This window comes from Oncorhynchus gorbuscha, linkage group LG16 (genome assembly GCF_021184085.1).
Source record: "Oncorhynchus gorbuscha isolate QuinsamMale2020 ecotype Even-year linkage group LG16, OgorEven_v1.0, whole genome shotgun sequence".
In the NCBI taxonomy this organism is placed as follows: domain Eukaryota; kingdom Metazoa; phylum Chordata; class Actinopteri; order Salmoniformes; family Salmonidae; genus Oncorhynchus; species Oncorhynchus gorbuscha.
The window spans coordinates 47397081-47423750 of record NC_060188.1 but is presented as its reverse complement, the minus strand read 5'-3'; the positions used below and the strand labels follow the sequence as shown (position 1 = coordinate 47423750).

The 26670-nt window shown below is 42.6% G+C and overlaps 1 protein-coding gene across 1 annotated transcript; it reads left to right on the top strand.

The window, feature by feature from the left end:
* Positions 1–9565: 9565 nt before the first annotated feature.
* Positions 9566–25999, top strand: LOC124000658 (neutrophil cytosolic factor 1-like). The gene is made up of 11 exons (XM_046307206.1): positions 9566–9722; positions 10018–10098; positions 10403–10478; positions 13746–13911; positions 16776–16834; positions 17221–17343; positions 20961–21068; positions 22263–22380; positions 22549–22656; positions 23639–23814; positions 24813–25999. Exons 1-11 carry the CDS (start codon positions 9651–9653, stop codon positions 24959–24961), a joined length of 1236 nt encoding a protein of 411 aa, XP_046163162.1. The 5' UTR covers positions 9566–9650; the 3' UTR covers positions 24962–25999.
* Positions 26000–26670: the final 671 nt, after the last annotated feature.

Genomic DNA, 26670 nt, shown 5'->3' with positions numbered 1-26670 from the left:
AGTTATTTTCGACTAACATTTAGTTTTCAACAGCAGAGATTTCTATAAACCTTGCTGTCTGTCTCTGACATTTGCAACATTGTTTCAATATTCAAATTTGATTTCCAACTGTCCCATAATGAACGTGTAGGGGTCAAGGAGTCGGGACAAGAGTGAGGCAGGCAGCGTTTCTCAGCCAGTAGAAATCATGAATCAGCTTAATTTATATGGATATATACAAAGAAATGTCAATTGAAAAATGTTCAAACGAAATGAAGTGCAGCTAGTTTGCAGTCTTTCCAGCTTCAGTTTGAAGTTATTGTGTTAGCTGTGTTGTTGGCTAGCTCCTTGAACAACAGTGTCCTAATGAGAGAGCACATTTCCTATGCCAGGCAAAATCGTGCCTCATTAGCTCATTGTTATGGATGTACAGTATCCAAATAAATGTCACTAGAAACAACTTAAACAAATGCAGCTACTGTTGTTATTCTGTCTGCACTGTTTGATGTGACTGTAAGCTAGCAATAGTTGGCTAGCTAGCAAGCGAGGGATGAGAACATTGCCAGCTAGTATGACAATGGAACATTTAAAACTAACGACTGGGTCGCCCTCGACTTTGTCTTGAGCCTAACAACACCTGTGCCAAAATATCCTCCAAACACTGGCTTCTCGGGCATTATCACGTAAATATACTAATTGATCAAAATACAATTAATTGGGAAATGTTTTTAAACTGTATAAGCTCTGTAAATTATATCATAAATAGATTGAGTTGAGTTAAATCACACATGCAGCTAGCAAAAATATATGGAAATGTCTGCTATTCAAAATTACAACCAACTAATTGCAGCATTACCTAAAAAATTGAAGAGGCAAGTGGAAGGGGAAGAAGGTAAGGAACTTGTCTGTCGGCCCTGCATAAAGGACCAAAACATGTACTGCTGTGCCATACAGGTTGCAAAATAGAGATTTTCAATGTACTGATTCCATGGAACATGGTTTATGACCTGGTACACAAAATGATGCGGGATTCAAAATGCTGTTTTTCAATTTAAATTATTATATACAATTCAAACAATAGAATGTTATATACAGTTGATAGCTAAATACATATAAACTCAGTTTTTCACAATTCCTGACATCTAATCCTAGTAAAGATTCTGTGTCTTAGGTCAGTTAGATCACCATTTTATTTTAAGAATGTGAAATGTCAGAATAATAGTAGAGACAATGATTTATTTCAGCTTTTATTTCTTTCATCACATTCCCAGTAGGTCAGAAGTTTACATACACTCAATTAATATTTGCTAGCATTGCCTTTAAATTTTTTAATTTGGGTCAAATGTTTCAGGTAGCCTTCCACAAGCTTCCCACAATAAATTGGGTGAATTTTGTCCCATTCCTCCTGACAGAGCTGGTGTAACTGAGTCAGGTTTGTAAGGCCTGCTTGCTCATACATGCTTTTTCAGTGCTGCCCACAGAATTTCTATAGGATTGAGGTCAGAGCTTTGTGATGGCCCCTCCAATACCTTGACTTTGCTGTTCCTTAAGTCATTTTTCCACAACTTTGGAAGTATGCTTGGGGTTATTATCCACGTAATTTTCCTGCCTCATGATGCCATCTATTTTGTGAAGTGCACCAGTCCCTCCTGCAGCAAAGCACCCCCACAACATAATGCTGCCACACCCATGAATGGTGGTATTTGGATGAGGTTCTTCGGCTTGCAAGCCTCCCCCTTTTTCCTCCAAACATAACCATGGTCATTATGGCCAAACAGTTCTAATTTTTGGTTCATCAGACCAGAGGACATTTATCCAAAAAGTACGATCTTTGTCCCCGTGTGCAGTTGCAAACTGTAGTCTGGCTTTTTTATGGAGGTTTTGGAACAGTGGCTTCTTCCTTGCTGAGCAGCCTTTCAGGTTATGTCGATATAGGACTCCTTTTACTGTGGATATTTGTACCTGTTTCCTCAAGCATCTTCACAAGGTCCTTTTGCTGTTGTTCTGTGATTGATTTGCACTTCTCGCACCAAAGTACGTTCATCTCTAGGAGACAGAACGCATCTCCTTCCTGAGCGGTATGATGGCTGCTTGGTCCCATGGTGTTTAAACATGCATACTAGTGTTTGTACAGATGAACGTGGTACCTTCAGGCGTTTGGAAATTGCTCCCAAGGATGTACCAGACTTGTGGAGGTCTACAATTCTTGGCTGATTTATTGTGGAGGTTCTCTGAGGTCTTGGCTGATTTTATTTAGATTTTCCCACGATGTCAAGCAAAAGAGGCACTGAGTTTGAAGATAGGACTTGAAATACCTCCACAGGTACACCTCCAATTGACTCAAATTATGTCAATTAGCCTATCAGAAGCTTTTAAAGCTATGACATCAATTTCTGGAATCTTCCAAGATGTTTAAAGGTACAGTCAACATAGTGTATGTAAACTTTTGACCCGCTGGAATTGTGAAACAGTGAATTATAATTAAAATAATCTGTCTGTGAACAATTGTTGGAAAAATTACTAGTAGATGTCCTAACCGACTTGCCAAAACTATAGTTTGATAACAAGAAATGTGTGGAGTGGTTGAAAATTGAGTTTTAATGACTTCAACCTAAGTGCATGTAAACTTCCGACTTCAACTCTATATGGGGGATACAACCATCCCAGCTCTGCAGATTTTGCTACAAAGACACAGAATTATTGTTCACTTGTTTTGGTACTGCCCCCATGCAGCTTGTTTTTGGTCGCAGGGTCAGGAAAGGCTGAAGAATTACAACATTTATCTGGAGCTAACTCTGCAAATTTGAAAAGTCATATTCAATCGATCAATAATAAAATAATAATACTCTTAGCAAAACAATATATTGTTCATTTACAATCTGTGGCAACTATTATAATATAAAGGTTATGGAAATGTGTGAAACATCACAGCACAGATAAAAAATATACACTGCTGTTGAAAAGTTTTAGAACACCTACTCATTCAAGGGTTTTTCTTTATTTTGACAATTTTCTACATTGTAGGATAATAGTGAAGACATCAAAACTATGAAATAACACATATGGAATCATGTAGTAACCAAAATGAAGGCTGCAGCTCCATGCCGAGGTAACACTGAGCGAGAAACGCCCGACAGGTGCCCGGCACTCCACTGACGCACTCTGGGGGAGGTAAGCAGGGTTCCCGGGAAACCGGGGTGACAGCGCTGCTACCAGCCAGGTTACTGAGGGGTAGGCTGCCTAGTAGACAACTCACTGAATTTCTTCCGCAATGTGTCCAATGCTAGCTTGTGATGTTTGGCCATGGCCTGGAACTCTTCTATCAGACCACAAAGCAACTCGTCGTTCATACCAAGAACACAGTGGCCTCCATTATTCTTAAATGTAAGAACTTTGGAGCCACCGAGACATTTCCTAGAGCTGGCTGTCCGGCCAAACTGAGCAATCGAGGGAGAAGGGCCTTGGTCAGGGAGGAGACCAAGAACACGATGGTCACTCTGACAGAGCTCCAGAGTTCCTCTGTGGAGATGGGAGAACCTTCCAGAAAGACAACCATCTATGCAGCACTCCACTAATCTGCCGTTTATGGTAGGGTGGCCAGACGGAAGCCACTCCTCAGTAAAATGCACATGACAGCCTACTTGAAGTTTGACAAAAGGCACCTTAAGGACTCTCAGACCATGAGAAAAAAGATGATCTGGTCTGATGAAACCTAGATTGAACTCTTTGGCCTGAATGCCAAGCATCACATCTGGAGGAAACCTGGCACCATCCGAAGGTGTAGCATGGTGGTAGCAGCATCATGCTGTGGGGATGTTTTTCAGCAGTCGGAACTGGGATACTAGTCAGGATTGAGGGAAAGATGAATTAAGCAAAGTACAGAGAGATCCTTGATGAAAACCTGCTCCAGAGTGCTCAGGACCTCAGACTGGGGCCAAGGTTCACCTTCTAACAGGACAATGACCCGAAGCACACAGCCAAAACAATGCAAGAGTGACTTTGGGACAAGTCTCTGAATGTTCTTGAGTGGCCCAGCCAGAGCCTGGACTTGGTCATCGATTGCTGCTGCGGAAGCGAAGTGTTCCGGGCCTTACTGAACCCCTCCTGGAGGTCCTGGTACTCTGCAGAGACCAAGCCCCCAGGAAGACGTCCAGGGGCAGGCTGAGCTGACTTCAGGCATTGAGTGTGGCAGGACGGGCTCCAGCCCATGATGGCACCAGTTGGCCAGTCGATGATGGGATTGTGTTGCTGGAGCCAGGAGAATCCCAATACCATGGGAATCTGAGGGGACCTGATGACCAGCATTTGACTAGTCTCGCTGTTGTTCCCTGACACCCATAGGTTGCTGGGAGTGATAATATGTGTAACCCTGCCTATTGGGCGCCCATCCAGCGCTCTAACCTCCATGGGAGTGGAGAGGGACTGAGTGAGGATGTTCAGCTCGGAAGCCAGGGTTGCGTTCAAAAAACTCTCATCGGCTCCAGAGTCAATGAGGACCCGGAGAGATTTAGACTGGCTGCCCCATAGAAGAATGGCAGGAACAGGGGTGTGAACAGGAGACCTCGGGTTCTCTCGGCAACAGGATCGTCTGGGACTTCTGGGAGGACTCGGAGGCAAGGTGGAATCCCTGGACGTGTGAGCGAAGTCGAATTTCCTCTCCCTCTACTGTTCCAGTAGTCGCCCATCAATGTGGATGGTCAAAGCGATGAGGGAATAGAGCCCATAGGTAACACCCGAGCAGCAAGCTCGTCCTTGACCACCTCCGAGACCCCGTGCAGGAACACATCAAACAGTGCTTCCTGGTTCCAAGCACTCTCCGCTGCCAACGTGCGGATATCCACAGCATATTCAGCCACACTGCAGGGGTCCTGCCGAAGCTGAATTAGCTCCCGGGCAGCGTCTCTCCCGGAGAACAGGGTGAGAAAAACCTTCTTGACCTCTTCCAAGAACCCCTCCAGACTAACCCATATGGCCGGCTGGCATTAAGCCAACGTTTGGACCCCCTCCATAAGGCCACGAAGCAGTTCCTCGTGCCTCCCAATGGCGGAGGAGATGGCGTCGCACAGCTGGCCCGGGTCTGCTGGGTCAGTCATGGCCAGTTGTACTATCAGGAATCAAGGTAAGACCGAAGTGCAGACTGTGTGAAGTAACCATGTTTAATGTAACCTCAGGGGCAGGCAGGGGTTGATAATCCAGAGTAGGAGCCAAGGTACAGGACGGCAGACAGGCTCAGGGTCGGGCAGAGTGGACAGGCGTGCAGGTACAGGACGGCAGGCAGTCTCAGGGTCGGGCAGAGTGGACAGGCGTGCAGGTACAGGGTCAGGACAAGCAATGGTCAAAATCCAGGAGGACGATAAAAAGAGAGGCTGGGAAAAGACAGGAGCTGACAGGACGGACGCTGGTAAGTTTGAAAAAACAAGACGAACCGGCAACAGACAGACAGAAAAAAACAGGTATAAATATACAGGGGATAATGGGGAAGATGGGCGACACCTGGAGGGGGGTGGAGACAATCACAAGAACAGGTGAAACAGATCAGGGCGTGACAATACTCAAGGTATTATCTTCACACGTATTTTAGATGCTTTTCACTGACAGCCGCAACTCAATAATCAGCTAGGCTATTGCCCCGTACGCAGCTCAAATGACTGGCTTTTCAAATTGGCATAAGCCTATGCACATATGATTTAAAATAATTCACAGCTAAAACAATGTAAAGAAGCTAATGATTCTTTGGTGAAGTATTTTGAACTATCTTACTTATTTCTATATAGACAGGAGTAAATATACAACTTTGGGATATGTATTTCAATTTACTTATCCAAACAGTACACAGTGCACCAGCCAGAGTTGGGACCAAGTCATTGTTTTACGAATCAGAAGTAAGTCTCAAGTCTTAGCACTCAAGTCCCAAGTCAAGTCTCAAGTCAAGATAGGCAAGTCCGAGTCAAGTCTTAAGCCAAGACCGACAAGTCCCAAGTCAAGTCTCAAGTCCTAAACTTTTAGTTTTGAGTACTAAACAAATCACAAGGTGCTCTTCACCAAATTTAATAGCATTTGATATTTTTAACAAGAGTTATAGTTAGTATATTACATTTATGCAAATCATGAATACTTAAAAAAATATATTTTTAAAATATTTCCAAATAAACTTTATATTCCATGGAAATACATGGGTACATTTACATTTACATTTAAGTCATTTAGCAGACGCTCTTATCCAGAGCGACTTACAAATTGGTGCATTCACCTTATGACATCCAGTGGAACAACCACTTTACAATAGGTAGCATGGGTAGCCATGAGAAAGACACATCAATGACAACAAAAACAAAAATATTTTAGTGCTCTCTCTCCAGATATACTCTTAACACCTAAAACAATCCTGCCATAAAGTTACAATAATTTATTAAAAGGTACATCAAAACAACTGCTACTGAACTTCAAGTAGGCCTACAATTTGAACACTGGCCTGAATGTCTGAGAAAAAAATACAGAGCTCAAAGATGGGAGATAAAACCTGAACATGGAGACTACGTGTGTGTGTGATGCATAAACAGTTGATTTTCTTCTCTTATCTCAGGGCCATATAATGCATTGCATTTGCAAATAAACAAATTCGATAAAAGTCTGTCAAAAAATAATTGAGCAGCGGCAGTAGCACCGTTTCGTCCACCCCCGTCCCCCATCCCCATAGCGATCGACTATCGAGGCTGGCTGTGAGAGCCAGGTCTGTGAGAGCCAGAAATCTTGCTTGTTTGTAGGTGACCATATACTTATTTTCCACCATAATTTGCAAATAAATTCATTAAAAATCCTACAATGTGATTTTCTGGTTTTTATTTCTTCTCATTTTGGTCTGTCATAGTTGAAGTGTACCTATGATGAAAATTACAGGACTCTCATCTTTTTAAGTGGGAGAACTTGCACAATTGGTGGCTGACTAAATACTTTTTTGCCGCACTGTATGTGATATTTCACACCAAACAAAGCTGTTTAGTTTTGTCTTTTGCGTGTTATGGACTGCTGGTGACTAATTCATAGTATCGTAGTATTTGTGTGACGGGTAGCCCATGGGTTCAGAAGGGTTGGAGATGGGGATGGTTTTGCAATTGACTTCACAACGTGGGCATCACATGAATTCAAAGAGGAAGGAGGTTGCAGTGTGTGTGTGTGTGTGTGTGTGTGTGTGTGTGTGTGTGTGTGTGTGTGTGTGTGTGTGTGTGTGTGTGTGTGTGTGTGTGTGTGTGTGTGTGTGTGTGTGTGTGTGTGTGTGTGTGTGTGTGTGTGTGTGTGTGTGTGTGTGTGTGTGTGTGTGTGTGACCACCCTTTCAAAATAAGTTAATTGCACAAACATCCTGCTGCAACAAAAAACCCAATTCTCAATGTCTCATTTACTGATAACAATGCTGACAGGACTGCACATTCATCCTGAGAGTGGATGTCTCTTCCCTTTCTACAGAAATCCAACCTAGTCTATCAACAACTAATATTTGAAAGAGGAAGCAAACAGCCAAAAGGAGTTTGTTTTGGGTTTCCAAAAATACTTTTTTGTTCCTTTTTATAAAATGACTAAACTTTTTGAAATGACAAGCCTTGCAGACATTTTGCGTTGCAAAACTCCTGGTGAAACCCCACATTTGTGTGGTAAGGAGATTGCTATGAACAACATTGAGGAAAATAAAAGTACATTCAGTGCTACTATGACCAGTGGTGGAAAAAGTACTAAATTGTCGTACTTGAGTAAAAGTAAAGATACGTACCATAATAGAAAATGACTCAAGTAAAAGTCACCCAGTAAAATATTACTGGAGTAAAAGTTTAAACGTGTTTGGTTTTAAATATACTTAAGTATCAAAAGTAAATGGAATTGCTAAAATGTACTTAAGTATCAAAAGTAAAAGTATAAACCTATTAAAATGTATATTAAGCCAACCAGATGTCATTATTATTATATCTTTTTTTACGTACGGATGGCCAGGAGCACACTCAAACAATAACATAATTTACAAACATGTTTAGAGAGTCCGTCAGATCTATTGGTAGATAGGTAAAAAAAACATTGAATATCCCTTTGATCATGTTGAACTTATTAATTACACTTTGGTTGGTGTATCAATACACCCAGTCACTAATAATAATAATAATAATAATATATGCATTTAGCAGACGCTTTTATCCAAAGCGACTTACAGTCATAACTCAGTTGCCAGAGACATCCTTCTTAACTCAGTTGCCAGAGAGGAAGGAAACCGCTCAGGGATTTCACCTATTTAATGGGAGTTTAATGGCTGTGATAGGAGAGAACTGAGGATGGATTAACAACATTGTAGTTACTCCAATAAACTAATCTTATTGACAAAGGGAAAAGAAGGAAGCCTGTACAGAATTAAAAATATTCCAAAACATGCATCCTATTTGCAACAAGGCACTAAAGTAATACAGCAAAAAATGTGGCAAAGCAAGCATTTTTTTTCCTGAATACAAAGTGATATGTTTTGGGCAAATCCAATACAACACATTTTACTGTCTACACCTCTTCATATTTTAAAGCATAGTGGTGGCTGCATCATGTTATGGTATGGGTCTGCTTATAATCATTAAGGACTGGGGAGTTTTTCAGGTAAACATTTTTACGGAATGGAGCTAAGAACAGGCAAAATCCTAGAGTAAAACTTGGTTCAGTCTGCTTTCCACCAGACACCTGGAGATTAATTCACCTTTTAACAGGACAATGTCCTAAAACACAAGGCCAAATCTACACTGGAGTTGCTTACCAAGAAGACAGTGAATGTTCCTGAGCGGCTGAGTTACAGTTTGACTTCAATCTACATGAAAATATATGGCAAGACCTGGAAATGCTCTAGCAATGATCACCAACCAATTTGACAGAGCTTGAAGTATTTTGAAAAGAATAATGAGCAAATGTCGCACAATCCAGTTGTGGAAAGCTCTTAGACACTTACCCAGAAAGACTCTGTAATCAATGCCAAAGGTGCTTCTTCAAAGTATTGACTCAGGAGTGTGAAACATGTTTTCACTTTGTTATTATGGGGTATTGTGTGTAGATGGGTAAGAAAAACATATATTTAATAATATTTAATTTTGAATTCAGGCTGTAACACAACAAAATGTGGAATAAGTCAAGGGGTATGAATACGTTCTGAATCATTAACCCAATAAGTGAGACATGTAACTTTCTACAGAGCATACAGATCTATAATCACAACAACAACAACAAGACCCTTAGTGATCTGTTTATTTATTTGAATCAAATATTATCTGTGAAATTTTTTAAATAGTATGTTGTGAAATGTACTGTATCTATTGACTGTGACAGCTTTATAACTTAAATAAAGGAAATAGCTTTGAGATGATGGCCTTTTGAATGAACTTTGAACTCATGGATGATTCATAAAGGAAATTATGAATTGACCCAATGAACTCATGGATGATGCAATTGAAAGGATCTATATGCAACCAAAGTTATTTCCATTTCTCATTAAATGACCAGCGATCGCTACGTGAGGAACCCAAGGTATCTGTTGGGGACCTCCTACTACAGGGGCTGGCTGCTTTCTGAGTGCACACTGCTGCTATAAAAGTTCTTCCCTTTTCACTTTTCACTCTGCACATTTGTGGACTTGATCATTACCCTTCTGCATCTTACAATGGAGGAAACCTATGTCAGGCATGTGGAGTTTCTGGGCTTTGAGAAACGCTTCTTCCCCAGTCAGCACTATGTGAGTTTGAGTTTGATCATTGTTGACCAAAATACCAAACGGTTCAGTGGAGGTTAATGCATGAGGTTGTTTTCCCAGACATAGATTAAGCCTAGTCATGCTCAATGGAGATTCTCTATTCAACGTGCTTCTTAGTCCGAGTCTCTTCTCAATAGTAAAGACAATTGCTTAGAAAAGTTTCATGACCAGGATTATTAGTTAACATTAAATTGCTTTCATACCATTTTAATTCTGCAAAATAGCTGTAGAGGATTTGATGGTTCTTCACTTATCTTTTTTGACTACTTTCTCAAAGGTCTACATGCTGATGGTGAAATGGAACAACCTGTCTGAGAAGTTGATCTATAGAGGGTATCCGGAGATCTACACATTTCATGTGAGTCTCTGCTCACATAATTTAATAGCGGAGGCAGAAAGTCGAAAGGTTGGACAACTGTGTATGTGTAGTGTGTGTCTGTATGAAAATAGCAGGCGAAGGGATTTCAGTGCTACCTCAATAACTGAAAGATTGTTAAATAGATAAACGCTGTGAAATGCCTGCCTTACTATTAGCCCCACTGATCTGCAGTCAGTTGATATGGTGCCTGTCTGCCGGGGATATAGAAATTCAAGATGAATTAACTGCCTCCCTACTACCTCCACTGATCTGCAGTTAGTTGATAATGTGTCTATGGTTATAGAAATCCCTAATGGAGATGTTCCCAATTGAGGCTGGTGACATCAATAAGAAAGACAGGATCATCCCAGCATTACCAGGTAAGGACATGTACCTGCTCTATGGCTTACCTCTCCACAATGAGAACTGTTGTGTGGTTAGCGATCTGGCACAAATGGTTGCTGTGCACCATATTGATGGTGGATGAGGTGAATTTCCACCTTGCCATGTAAAGGGCATTGAGCACCTAGATGGAAAATCATGGATAAATAAAGTATTGATCTCTCGACAATTTACTATAGCAGTGATGTTGTAATTCTAGTATCCTTTGCATTTTTGCTTCATTTGAAAACAAAAAAGTGTAGGTGTTGTGTGCACTTGGGTGAACAGACGAGGTAGTGCTTGTTGTCAGTCAATGCTTCTCATAAGGAAACACCTGCAGCTGCTATCCAGATGTGACAAATGTACTTCTCTTTTTTTTGTATAAACCATAGCATCCTGTCTCATTTGAATATTTTCTGAAAATAACCTTATTCAATATATTTTTATTTTCTAGAATTGAATTTAAGCATAAATTATTTATGCTTATTATTATTACGGTGCATCTTATGCTTATGCAGTCTAAATAGTTATATAGTATATTAACTTCAATTGTTGTGCTGTACAGTTAAAAGCTGATTGGTAGGGATTCTGTATGTGTATTACATATTTTGCACTTTTGCTTTTTGTTAAACAGTTTGCACTTTTAGTTCTCACTAAAGGCATTATATTTTTAATCCAAAGGCTGTGACCACTAGTGATTATTTAGTACGAAAGCTAAATTAACTAACACAGTGATTCCCAAACTGGAGAATTCCATCAGGGGTACACCTAATAGAAATGTGATTCACATTTTTTTAAATATTAAAAAATAATTTTTGAATTTAAATAAATAAAATAAAAAATCTTCATATTTTCAAACAGTCCCATTATATTTTCCAACGGGGCTATACATTTGGGTGAGTTTTTCTCTCTCGCCTGATTAGCCTCCTTTCACCGCCAAAATTAATGACACCATATACTGTTCAGCGAAATAAGAACACAATGTCAAATATAGGTAGCCTAGTCAAATAATTAACATCCAATCACATTAACCGTTACTCTCTCACAGGAATTCCACTAATGGCCCGTATGTAGCCAAACGTAGCTGCTGATCATGTTGGTATCTGTACTGATGGTGCAAAAGCCATGACAGGGAGACATAGTGGAGTGGTAACGTGTGTGCAAGCAGTAGCTCCCGACGCCACTTGGGTACACTGCAGCATTCGAGAGGCTCTTGCTGCCAAGGGAATGCCTGACAGCTTGAAAGACATTTTGGACACTACAGTGAAAATGGTTAACTTTGTTATTAAAACAAGGCCCCTGAACTCTCATGTATTTTCTGTAGTATCCAATGATATGGGCAGCGACCATGTAATGCTTTCATAACATACAGAAATGTGCTGGTTATCAAGGGGCAAAGTATTGACACGTTTTTTGAAATTGAGAGACGAGCTTGAAGTTTTCTTTACTTGACTTTATAATTTTCACTTGTCTGACCACTTGCACGATGACTAGTTTCTCACACGACTGGCCAATCTGGATGATGTTTTTTCTTGCCTGGATGATCTGAATCTAGGATTACAGGGACTCTGCGCAACTATATTCAATGTGCAGCACAAAATTGAGGCTATGATTAAGAAGTTGGAGCTGTACTCTGTCTGCATTAACAAGGACAACACACAGGTCTTTCCATCATTGTATGATTTTTTTGTGTGCAAATGAACTCAAGCTTATGGACCATGTCAAATGTGATATAGCGAAGAACCGGAGTGAGTTGGATACGCAAATACGCAGGAACTTTCCCGAAACGGATGACACAAACAACTGGATTCTTTATCCCTTTCCTGCCCTGCCTCCAGTTCACTTACCAATATCTGAACAAGAGAGCCTCATCGAAATTGCTACAAGCAGTTCTGTGAAAATGTAATCAAAATCAACTGCCAGATTTCTGGATTGGGCTGCGCTCAGAGTATCCTGCTTTGGCAAATCACGCTGTTAAGACACTGATGCCCTTTGCCCCTTTGCAACCACGTACCTATGTGAGAGTAGATTATCTCACTAGCATGAAAAAAGTACAGCCACAGACTGTGTGTGGAAAATTATTTAAGACTGAGATTCTCTTCAATACAACCCAACATTGCAGTTATGTGCATCCTTTCAAACACACCCTTCTCATTAACCTGTGGTGAGTTATTCACAATTTTCAATGAACAAATAAGATTTTATATGTAAGATGGTTAAATAAAGAGCAAAATTATTTATTATTATTATGTGTGCCCTGGTCCTATAAGAGCTTTTTGTCACTTCCCACGAGCTGGGTTGTGACAAACTCACACTCATTCCTATGTTTAATAAATGTATTGTGTGTGTGTGTGTGTGTGTGTGTGTGTGTGTGTGTGTGTGTGTGTGTGTGTGTGTGTGTGTGTGTGTGTGTGTGTGTGTGTGTGTGTGTGTGTGTGTGTGTGTGTGTGTGTGTGTGTGTGTGTGTGTGTGTGTGTGTGTGTGTGTGTGTGTGTGTGTGTGGCAGGCTTATAATGATGGCAAAAAAACAACATTTGAGAGTGCCCTGACCATAATGATAGAGGGGGTACGCAGCTGGAGGTTGAATGTTTGTAGGGGTACGGAACTGTAAAAAGTTTGTGAACCACTGAACTAACACAACAAGGACCCTCAACAGCGCTCAAGTGGTTTTAAGCTTGTGTTGATACAACATGGGGAAGCAGAAGTTGTGAACAAACCTCAAAGTATGATGCAATACCAGAATTTTCCCCAAAAAATAAGGATACCTATGAAGATTTTACTCTAAACAATATCATGTATTGACTGGATTTGGCCCATTTGGAAGGTGTATAAGGGCACAAGACAAGACCCAGATGCAGACACGAGAGGCAGATGGTTTGTGTCTTTGATATTTATTAATAATCCAAAAGGGGTAGGCAAGAGAATGCTCGTGGACAGGCAAAAAAATAAAAATAATCTGTCATTCTGCCCCTGAACAAGGCAGTTAACCCACTGTTCATAGGCTGTCATTGAAAATATGAATTTGTTCTTAACTGACTTGCGTAGTTAAATAATGGTCAAATATATATTTTTACAAGTAGCTTTAATGACAGTGTGATACATTAAGAGGAAACTGCAATATGCGTTTAGTTCCTTGTGCAACGCAAAGGTCCACCTTTTCAGAGATAAACATATAACATCTACATCCAACACTGTAGTGTGTTATTTTGAATATTCCATTTTAATTGTCCTGCAATACATGTTTCTTCTGTCCCTCCTATCCTCAGCGCCAAAATGGTTGGACAGCCAAAAGAGCACCGAGACCAGGCAGAGCACTCTGGCTGACTACTGTCACTCTCTCATCAACCTGCCCCCCAAAATATCACGCTGCCAGCTGGTATGCAACTTCTTCAAGGTCCGACCGGAGGACGAGAACCCACCCGCTCAACAGCCGTAAGTACAACAACAAGGAATATGTAACGGGTGTCATCATCTGATGAGGAAGAATCGGACCAAAGCGCACGCAGCATGGTAAGTGTTCATGACTTTTATTGAACTGAACACTAGAACAAAACAACAAAGTGAATGAAAGAAACCGAAACAGTCCTGTCAGGTGCAGAACACTAAATAGAAAACAACTACCCACAAAACACCGGTGGGGAAAAAACTACCTAAGTAGGGTTCCCAATTTTAGACAACGATAGACAGCTGTCCCTGATTGAGAACCATACCCGGCCAAAACAAAGAAATACAAAACATAGAAAACTGAACATAGAATGCCCACCCAAATCACACCTTGACCAAACCAAAATAGAGACATAAAAAGCTCCCCCCCCAAAAGTGTGGACTCCGGCCACAAAACCTGAACCTATAGGGGAGGGTCTGGGTGGGCATTTCTCCGCGGTGGTGGCTCTGGTGTGGGACGCAGACCCCGTTCCACCTCTGGCTTGGCCCACTTTGGTGGCGCCTCGCCGCCGAGCGGGACTGGGGACCCTCGCTGCGGACCCCGGACTGGGGACCCTCGTTGTTGTGGGCCCCGGACTGGGGACCCTTGTTGTTGCGGGCCCCGGACTTGGGACCCTCATTGTTGCGTGCTCCGGACTGGGCACCCTTGTTGTTGCGGCCCCAGACTGGGCACCCTCGTTGCTGGCCCACTTGGCTCAATGCCCACTTTAGCCCGGCACGGGCGGAGCACATGAACTGAACAGTCCCAGCACACCTGAGACACAGTGCGCAGAGCCGGCGCAGGATACCCTGGGCCAAAATGGCGCACCGGAGTCCAAGCGCGCTGAGCTGCCACAATCCGCCCTGGCTGGATGCCCACTCTTGCATGGCACTTGGGGAGGGCTGGCATATAGCGCACCGTGCTATGAGCGCTCCCTGGAGACACCATGCGCTTTACCGCATAACACAGTGCCTGACCAGTACCACTCTGCTTCCGGTAAGCACTGGGATTTGGCTCAGGTCTATAGCCTGACTCTGCCAATCTCCCTGTATGCCTCTCGTGCCTGCTTTGCTCACTTGCCTCATATCACTGCCTCTCAGTTTAGCTGCCTCCAGTTCCTTTTTCCGGTGGTAATATTCCCCAGCCTGTCTCCAGGGTCCCTTTCCGTCCAGTATCTCCTCCCATGTCCAGGAGTCCTGAACCCCTCTGCTCCTCCATACCACACTGCTTAGTCCTTTGTTGGTGGGTAGTTCTGTACCTGACAGGACTGTTTCGGTTTCTTTTATTCACTTTGTTGTTTTGTTCTAGTGTTCAGTTCAATAAAAGTCACGCTGCGCTTTGGTCCGATTCTTCCTCATCAGACGACGACACCCGTTACACAATGTCTCACTACTAATCTGTAAAGACTGTGGCTACATTATGACTCTTTACCCTTCTCCTGAAGTGTGCACTCGTAGACTCCCCTACATGGATTTAAAAGGAATGGACTGGTGTGAGGAACATGGTGTAAACTCCCTCCAGCCATGTATGCACCAATCCAATGCTGTAGGTCTAAGCCCTTAGATCACAACATCTACTAAGCTAACATATATAAGCTAACATGGTTCGGGGTTTTACAGAGAATTTTGTGACCTTTTTTCTTGTCCAGATCCTCTCACGTGTAGAAAAAACATAGCTTTCACTAACCCCATATTATGGGACAGGCTCAACCTTCAGATCAGCCGAAAGAGGGTATTGAGATCCAGCCACTACAAGAAGCAATAACATGCTGACCACACCAAACCTGTGTGTCGTGATCGCATTTGTTGTGGGGGAAAAAAATCCATTTGCGCACAATGGCGCACGTGCGCAGCCGGTGTGGGTATGGCTTAAGTCTCTAGCATAAACATACAGGGAGCTATTTAAAATTACATCACTGTGTGACGTGCCATCTCATCAATCGACTTTAAGGTTTCCACACATTTAACCTGCGTAGATCTACACGGGTGCGTGAGCTGGGTGTATTCTTATTTTAGACCAACGGGCACCTTATGGTAACATGATATGGCATGTAACAATTTTCATGTGGCACGGGAGTACATAGAATGTTGGACCACACTACAAGGATCTGGCACTTTGGTGATGAAAAATTACATTGCAACACTGAGCCAACTCCGTTGAGGCCGTCTCCGTAGGGTGTAAATAGCCCTTTAAGGGGGCTTAAATGCATTTGGGGGAAGAGGACAGTGTGCACACTTATTGAGAAGGGTAATGAATCGGAATGCAGCCTGTTTCATTCCAAGAAGACGTTCCAGGAAGATGTTCCCCTATCCTCCCATTCACTCCCCTTCTCAGATCTGATAGGACTGGATGGGGGAAAAGCAATATGGTGATAACTAGGTGGCGGTATTGCTTACACCTACTCTGTTGTATCAGATCCTTGAATGAAAATTAACGAGGGAATGAAACTCCGCCTTTGTGTTTCCTTTGCTTCTGGATTGATATACACTGTTTACAAAACATTAGAAACACCTTCCTAATATTGAGTTGGACCCCCTTTTGCCGTCAGAACAGCCTGAATTTGTCAGAGACATGGACTCTACAAGGTGTCCAAAGTGTTCCACAGGGATGCTGGCCCATGTTGACTACCATGCCTTCCACAGTTGTGTCAAGTTGCATGGATGTCCTTTGGGTGGTGGACCATTCCTGAGACACACAAGAAACTGTTGAGTGTGAAAAGCCAAGCAGCATTGCAGTTCTTGACACACTCAAACCAGTGCGCCTGGCAACTAATAAGGGTTCATGGCTTTCACCTGGTCAGTCTATGTCATGGAAAGATGTTTTGTCCACTCAGTGTAGAATAATGAGTGAGTTCACCATGATTCCCTTGTAGATTCAAAAGAAATGAGACCATCGTGATGTCCACGGACAAGGCCAAAGGCAACACTTCTGGTAAGACCCCGTCTTAGTCTTTACCCTTTTATAAACCCACTAATAGAAACACTTTTCCAGCCAAACTTGTGAGGTCCTGTTATAAAGAGATCTACCATAGTGATTTAAAGTGGCAATCAGCAGTTGAAGCAATAACAAAGCCCCTGTTTCAGTAAAAAGCTGAGGTATAGGCCTGGAGAAATGTAACCACTCTCAAATTCATACAGAGCTATGGATACAAGGACCGGAGTTAAAACAAGCTTATATTTTGGGTTCTGATGGGGTACGTCAGTTGAACTAAGCTTATGAGGCCTTTATAAGTTATATTCTTCAAGAATCTATGGCTATACATCGTTAATTTATAGGTCTACTGCAGATTGTCATTGTCATTTTTGTCATCTGACCAGAAATCTCTGGCCCCATCATATTGGAAAGCTACAGGGTGATCTCTGACTACATGAAGACCTCCAAGTATGAAATCAACCTTCTTACTGGAGACTTAGTGGAGATTGTGGAGAAAAGCCCAAACGGTGAGTGACGATAAGACCCAACATCACTGAACAAGTGATTGGTCCCAGTCTGAACAGACACCATCTTAAAATACAGTTGCTCTAATATCAGGGTGGTGTATTCACTAGTGTGTACACTAGATGGCAACACCAAGCATGAACAATTTACATTTTCCATGAAATAATAGGCACAAAAGTGTGCATGTGACAGTGTGAACTGGATGCAACATTTTGTCATTTGGGAAAAAGTCTGTCCTCCACCTTCTCTTCTCCGTGAAGTGGTCAAGTGATCGAGGAGATGTCAATTTGTTAGTGTCCTCCCCTCCTCGATAGCCACCTTTCATTGAGGTGTCATGTGCATCCTACCTGATTCCTTTGCGGAATAGTTTTCAATCGGTTTTTAATTTGCCAGAAGAGAAAAGCATGCACACGTTTAAAAACAATATTTTATTTGTAGTAGGATGTCCCTTTGGGTTATCCGTACCTATGTAGGACATACAAGGGTTAGGTTAATAAACAGGCTGGAGCTAGATCCTTGTTGCCACGTGTCCTTATTTTAGATCGTACGACATGGGGTCAGAAGTAGTTTTAAAATTCACATGAACGTGAAAGACGTACCAAGTAAATCATACATTCAGGCTGTTTCAAAGCAGAGAGGGCACACTGTTTGAGATAAGACCGCGCACATCATTATTTTGCTAGCTAACGAGCAAGGACTAAGTTACTGCTAAGTAACATGTTGCAAGAGGAAGAAGTTGGCAGGATTTCAGGCTTTGCGACTCCAAGTTCAACGGGCTCTGGCGCAAACACGGACAGGCCAGTGGCTAGTGCTGACGGATTTCGCATTAGTCCCCCAGAGAATTGTGTTTGTATGGACATTCAAAACTGCGCTTTGAAAGGTACAGGGTAGCGTCAGGCTTAAACATGAACAATTGGGCATTTCAAGTTACTACACTGATCTACTCTATGGGTGATGAAGCCGAGGATATATTAAATGCTTCAACGTTGACCTAGGAAGAAAAACTTAACTACAGTGCCGTTAAAGACTGTTTTGAAACGCATTTTGTAGGGAGACAACATTATTTTTGAGAGAGCAGGAGCAGGGTGAAACCACCAACAGTTTTATCACAGGTGTTCACAAACTAGCAGAACATTGTCAGTTTGGCGCGCTCAGGGAAGAGCTGATCCGAGATCGGGTTGTAGTCAGAATAAGAAATATATCACCTGAAAAGTTACAGTTGGATTCCCAGCTTACCTTGTCCAAAGCTGTAAACCAGGTTAGGCAGAGTGAGACGGTAAAAAGACAGCAGATTGACTGAAGAGGATGCTGTCCCCTATGCCCTTACCACCCCCCGCCAGGTGCCTATCCCTTTATTGGCCAGAGTAAAGGAAGAGTTGGGGAGGGTGGAAGAAATTGGGGCAGTGTCTAAAATAGAGATTCCCACAGACTGGTGTGCATGGATGGTGGTGGTCCCAAAAGCCAATGGGGAAATAAGGATCTGTGTGGACATGACTAAATTGAATGAGGCAGAGAGAGACACATCTTACCATCAGTGGAGCAGTCACTGGCTCAGTTGGATGGCTCACAAGTCTTCACAAAGCTGGATCCCGCTCAGGTTTCTGGCAGATACTGCTGTCATCAGAGAGTAGAGCGCTCACAACGTTTATAACACCATTTGGCCGTTACTGTGTTAATGTTTTGCCATTTGGAATCACTTCCGGTCCTTGCAGAGGAGCAACAACAAGACCACATCTGCCAACAGATAGTGCAGCAGTGCAAAAAGGGATGGCCCAGGCAGGAGGAACTGCCTCAACTGCTGAAGCCCTATTGGGTGCACCAAAGTGACTTCCACTGTAATGGAGACCTTCTCAAGAAAGGACAACGGAGAGTTATCCCAGAGACTCTACAACCAGAAATGCTAGACAGATTGCATGATGGACACATGGGGATAACCAAATGCAGACTGAGGGCTCAACAGTCAGTGTGGTGGCTTGGTCTGAGTACTCAGATTGCCAAGCTAGTAGCCCATTGTGTACAAAATGTCATCCTTGTCAACCTTGTCATCCGGAACCAATGATTGCAAAGGAGCTGCCAAAATGTTCTATTGGAAAAATGACACTTATCTGCTAGTGGTAGATTACTACTCAAGATGCATTGAAATAGCAAAGACACCCATAACCACATCAGCTGGTGTTATCAATGGATTAAAGTCCATTTTTTTCCAGGCAAGGGGTCGCTGAGGTCCTGGTTACAGATAACGGTCCCCAGTTCTCTGCGAGCTCCTTTTCTGCTTTTGCCGCATAATATGACTTCATACATGTGACCAGTAGCCCCTACCATGCACAGAGTAATGGTGAGGCAGAGAGAGCTGTGAAAACAGACAAGGGACTGCTGAAAAAGAACAAGGATCCATACAGGGCTCTGTTAGCTTACAGAGTTACACCACTGCATCATGGGCCGTTGCCTGCCGAGCTCCTGATGGGCAGGAGGCTGCGTTCCCCGTTGTCTGTCTCGCCGGCTCAGCTTAAACCCCGATGGCCTAACAGGAAGGCCTTCGCTGAGAGGGACAAACGGCTGAAACAAACGCAAACTGGAGCCTTTAATCGGAGACACCGTGCTAAGGAGATGCCCGAGCTGACCTAAGGTCAATGTGTGTGGATTACAAACTCAAAGACACCAGCAATAGTGCTGAGGAAAGCAAATGCCCCACGCTCCTATGTGGTGGACACAGGCTCAGAAAAGGTACGAAGGAGCAAAAAACACCTCAGATCTCTTCCAGATCTACCAGCCACACAGACTGAGGCCACAGAAAATGCACAAAAAGAGGGTGAAGGAGAGAGAAGGAGAGAGAATGCTCACAGAGCCACAAGCGTGCCCAAAAAGGAATGTGAAGCCACCAGAGTGGCTGTTGGGGACCATACCCAGAAAAGAGACTGTACCTAAGTTAATGTTCATACTGTGTGATTTAATGCTTTCATACTGTTTCAGGATGGGAAGTAGCATGTTAGAGAATAATACTGGTTTCCAAAGATGTGGGAGGATGTCCCTTGGGGGTATCCGTACCTATGTAGGACATGCAAGGGTTAGGTTAATAAACAGGCTGGAGCTAGAACCTCATTGTCGCGCATCCTTATTTTAAATCATACTACACTACTTATCGTTTTATCTATAAAATGTGTTGCACAACTAACTTCATTCATTTTTATTACTTTACACAATTATTTTGGGGTCCACCCCTGTAAGTGTAGTTTGCCTGATGACGAGCGAGTGGAGAAGGAGTCCAATTTCATACAAGCGCATTTTCGGCCAAGTTCCGTCTCCTCGCCGCCTCTCTTCGATTACCTTTGACCTTTTTCAAAAAGAGGCAACAGGACAGAGGAGTTGAGCAAATCCTATTGAGAAAAGCCCCTAGTTATCCCTCAGGTATTCCTGATGAATCTACTGCTGCTCCTTCTGGGTCGTGTTTAGTAGGCACGAAACAGAAGACAACCAACTGACAAAGGGAGGAAGTACCTCCTACCCAATAGGAAACACATATTTTTATTTTTAAATGTTTACCATTGCATGCCCTACTGAACATGGACATGGTTTCTGTGCTTAGTGCTCACTTGACCAATGACCCCCTCTACCATGGCAGGTTGGTGGTTCTGCCAGTGTGATGCCAAGCGTGGCTGGGTGCCCGCCTCTTACCTGGAGCCCCTTGATGGACCAGAGGAGCCTGAAGACGCTGATCCCAACTATGCAGGCAAGTCTCACCACCTGCTAGGGCTCTAACTAATTATTATATCTTCACATTTTCAAACAGTCCATTTTATTTTACAACGGTGCTATACATTTGTGAGTTTTTCTTTCTCACCTGATTAGCCTCCTTTCACTGCCAAAAATAAGATGAAACCATCTAGTGTTCAGCAAAATAACAACACATTGTCAAATACAGGTAGCCTAGTCAAATAATTAACATCCAATCACATTAACCGTTACTCTCTGTAGCTGCTGCTCGTGTTGGTATCTGTACTGATGGCGCAAAAGCCAAAACAGGGAGACATAGTGGAGTGGTACCGCGCATGCAAGCAGTTGCTCCCGATGCCACTTGGGTACACTGCCAGAGGCTTCTCACACAACTAGCCTATCTGGGTGATTTTTCTTGCCTGACTCTCCGCAACTATATTCAATGTGCGGCACAAAATTGAGGCTATGATTGACACAAACAACTGGATTCTTTATCCCTTTCCTGCCCTGCCTCCAGTCCACTTACCCATATCTGAACAAGAGAGCCTCATCGAAATTGCAACAAGCAGTTCTGTGAAAATGTCATCAAAATCAACTGCCAGATTTCTGGATTGGGCTGCGCTCAGAGTATCCTGCCTTGGCAAATCACGCTGTTAAGAAACTGATGCCCTTTGCCCCTTTGCAACCACGTACCTATGTGAGAGTGGATTCCCAGCCTTCACTAGCATGAAAATTAAATACAGCCACAGACTGTGTGGAAAATGATTTAGGACTGAGACTCTCCAATACAACCCAACATTGCAGAGTTATGTGCATCCTTTCAAGCACACCCTTCTCATTAACCTGCGGTGAGTTATTCACAATTTTCAATGAACAAATAAGGTTTTATATGTAAGATGGTTAAATAAAGAGAAAAAATATGGATTATTATTTGTGCTCTGGTCCTATAAGAGCTCTTTGTCACTTCCCACGAGCCAGGTGGTGACAATCTCACACTCATTCTTACATTTATTAAACATATGGTATAGTGTGTGTGTGGCAGGCTTACAATGATGGCAAAAAAAAACATTTGAGAGTGCGCTGACTCTGGTGCTAGAGGGTGTACGCAGCTGGAAGTTGTTTTTTGGGGGGATTGGGATCCACTGCTCTAGGTGGTACAAAAGTGCTTTGAATTTGCGCTCATAATTCCAATGTGTGTTTGTCCCCACAGGAGAACTCTATATCACCACCCAAGCCTACAAGGCAGCACAAGATGATGAGCTAACTCTTGAGACTGGAGAAACTATTGAGGTCATTCACAAGCTGCTGGATGGATGGTGGGTGGTCAGGTATGTAGGCTGATTCTGTACTCTCTATTCATCTCTGTAATACGTTCGGACCACAGGCAGGCAGCTGTGTGGATCAGTAGTAGCTAACATATTTGCTACTGTTGTATCATATAGCCACACACACACACAGTGTTTCTAAGTGCTTGTTGGGTGTATCGTCTTTGACAGGAAAGGAGAGGAGACAGGACACTTCCCCTCTATGTTTCTCCACAAAACTGGAGAGAAGAAGGAGATGGAGGAGAACGTGATTAGAAGACAGACACCACCACCCAGACGGTAGGCCTACAAACTTCTGGACATTTATTTTGGATGACAAACTCTATGGATAAAGACAAGGTTATAAAAAGAGCATAAATAACACATGCGCACAATGATTAACTCACGGGACGAGACCCGTAATCATCTGCGCGATCCACAATGGCACATAAAGCCAAAACACACAGCACAGGTACTCACACGCATCAACAGACTTTGGAACAATAATTTAAATATATATACGGACAGACAAGGGCACACTCCCACACTCAGACATAATTTACAAACACAGTGTTTGTGTTTAATGAGTCTGCCAGATCAGAGGCAGTAGGGATGATGTGTTATATTGATAGGTGCTTGAATTGGACCATATTGCTGTCCTGCCTTAGCGTTCGAAATGTAACGGGTACTGTTGGATGTCAGCGAAAATGTATGGAAGTAAAAAAAGTACATTTCTTTAGGAATGTGGAATTAAAAGTCAAAAATATAAATAAAGTACAGACCACCCCCCCCCAAAAAACAAACAAAAAACAAATTGTAAAAGTATTTTTACTTTACCCCGCTGGACGTATGAGCTACCAGACCCGGTCTGAGGGATGGCTAACTCTGGAGACACCTTTGGTTTCCACTGAGTTGGGTAGATCTGCTTTTAGTTTTCTTGCGCCTTACGTGTGGAATGATCTCCAATATACTTTAAAATTGGAGGAATTGGTACCGCTAAGGAATTTCAGATCTTTTTACTGAAGACTGTCTGTTTTTTATGATTGTGTTTTGCTTCTCATGTATTGTTGTGTATATCAAAGTTTATATGGATGCGTAGTTTCATGTGTAATATTGTATTTTTATATGTATTGTGCTAAACAGGGCTCATCTGGAAAAGAGTCTTTGGTCTTGGAATTAAATCCCTGTCACAATAATGGTTAAATAAAATATTGATACATTTGAATGGTTTGTTTTAACTTCTCTTTTCCTCTTTCGACATATATCTCCTCTTGGCTTTCAGGTCTACAATCCGCAATGCCCAGAGTATTCACGGTAAAGGGCGCAAGGGCATCAGCCAGAACACGTACCGCAGGAACAGTCGCCGCTTCCTGCTGCAGAAAGGCGACTGGCCCAATCAGCCCAGGAAGACCTCTAATGACACCACACAGTCTCCCCTGCAGGAGAGGGAAAACGGAGGTACACCATTTTGATGCAGGCAGTCATTTTTATACTGTATTAAATCCTACTGGGGCAGACCTGGGTTCAAATATTGCTGTATTGTTTTCTTTCAAAGCTTTATTGAGCTTGCCTGAAATACAGAATGGAACCAATGAAATAGTACCAAAAGTTCAAACCCCGTTTATGTAGCACTCCAGGCAAGCTCAGCTCCAGGCACTCCTTTACAGCTCAGCTGTAAAGCAGCAGTGACAACTGCTGAAGGAAAAAGGGCTTTATAAAATACATTTGATAGATTGATTGAGCTCAAGCAAACACTGCTAAGAGTTTGAAAGAATACAGATATACTATTTGAAGCCAGGTCTCCGGTGGGGTAGTATTGGCTATGACTTGCTCCCACAGTAAAGGCTTTCAATCAGACAGCAAAGCTGTATATTGCCGTCTCCATAAAAGCAGCAATGCGCTTGCCCCGATCACCTGAGGATTTCTCCTTTTCTGATAACAATTTCCTGTGTTTTATGGGTGCAAATTCCACGTGTCACTTAAATTTCACTGGATTGATTGCTTTCATTTGACTCTTGTTACTCTTTCCTACTCTCACTTGTGCCATTGTTTTTTTATGTTAACATTACAACCGCAAAAATGTTTGTAATGACCTTTCAAAGACTCCGGTAATGACTGAAATGGGCTTAATGGAATACATTGGTTTTCTGTTATGTCTATAAAGGGACACTACTCATCCGGGACTGGGGTACGCACCAATCTAACAGTTCAACTTCACCTGAATTCAAGCAACAACGACACAATCGTTTTACCCATTTAATTATTTGTCTCTGCCAGTACAATGTTGTATGTGCTGTAATTCAATCAATATCTGATGGGAATTCAAAAAAATTGGAGTATCTGCATCCATTGTCTAACTGTTATAGTTCTCATAATTTAATTGTTTAACCTTTCACCAATTTCAATGACCGTTTCTAAAATAAGGCCTTCATAGTTTTCTACCGATTGACTTTCAGACAACATCCCAAAGCCAGCAGGCTCTAGTCCAGGGGGCGAGCTGAAGAAAGGGGCTCCCCTCATCCCCCCTCGGCCCAGTCCTAAACTCATCATGGAGCGCTGCACGGAGAACACCTGCAAAAAAGTCAGCGTCCGTGAGACGAACTGAGCTTTAAACTTTGTGTCAGTAATGCAATGCAAGGAAAGATGGGTTAATGTGTGCAATACAAACTGATCAGCAGATTAAAACCAACCATGTGTACCATAGAGGGCACTTTGCATTTTGTTCTAAATGTAAACACTTAGGACTAACTAACTGCTTGGAGAAAGTAAAACAATAGTGAAATGTAAATGTACACTCCTCTACCTATTTATTTGGACAGTGAAGCAAAAACATTTCATTTGGCTATAGAAATATGAGGCGACAGTACAGAATGTCACCTTTTATTTGAGGTTATTTTCACATCGGTTTTCTTTATGTATACTGAACAAAAATATAAATGCAACAATTTCAATGACAGTTCATAGTTCATTTCAGTTACAGTTCATAGAAGGAAATTGGTTCATTTAAATACATTCATCAGGCCTTAATCGAGGGAGCCTGGCCCAGCCAATCAGAATGAGTTTTCCTCACAAAAAAGGCTTTATTACAGACAGAAATGCACTTCAGTTTCATCAGCTGTCTGGGTGACTTGTCTCAGACAATCCCGCAGGTGAAGATGTGGAGGTCCTGGGCTGGCATGGTTACAAGTGGTCTGTGGTTGAGGCCAGTTGGACATACTGACACATTTTCCAAAATGACGCTGGAGGCAGCATATGGTAGAGAAATGAACAATGCCAATTGCACGCTCCCTCAACTTGAGACATCTGTGGCATTGTGTTGTGAGACAAAACTGCACATTTTAGAGTGGCTTTTTATTGTCCCATCACAATTTCAGGGATCTTTTATTCCAGGCCATGAAGCAAGTGACAGCACTTTACATGTTGTGTTTGTATTTTTGTTCAGTATACAATAAGTTACCCTAAAATGACACCGGTGTATTACACATTTTTAAGTTTCCATTTTCTCTGTTACATTTTTATAAAGTGCGTGGTTAGTAAATGTGGTTGCGACGCCATATGCAGTTTTTGGAATATAAGCTTCTTTATTTGTTTGCTGAAATAAGCTATTTGTAACCTACAAAATAAATAATATAGTCTGAAATGATTTTGTGCAGTCTGCCTTTTCATCGTTAGCGACGATGTCCCCTCAGTGACCATATGAATGCATCCAAACCAAAAACCATGGATTACAGGCACCATCCGCACTGAGATAAAGGCTTGAGCTACCGCTTACAAAGAACAGGACGCAGACATGGAAGCATACAAGAAAGCCCGCTATGACCTCCGATTAGACATCAAATGTGCAAAAGCTAAATATAGGAGAAAGGTGGAATCCTATTACACCGGCTCTGACGCTCGTCGCATTTAGCAGGGCCTGCAAACACTACCAGATTACAAAGGGAAACCCAGCAGTGAGATGCCCAGTGATGCAGAACTCCCAAACGAGCTAAATGCCTTCTCTGCTCACTTCGAGGAAAACAACACTGAGTTTTGCGTGAAAGCCCCTGTTCCGGATGACCGTGTGATCTCACTCTCCATGGACTATGTGAGAAACCTTTAAACAGACCAACACTCGCAGACGCAATACCACGGTGCCTTCACAAAGCATGCGCAGACCAGCTGGCAAGTGTCTTCACAGACATTTTCAATCTCCTCCTAACATGTTTCAAGCTGACCACCATTGTCCCTGTTCCCAAGAACTCCAACATCATCCCAGACACCCTGGACCCACCCCAATTTTCATATCGCCTCAACAGATCCACAGATGATGCAATT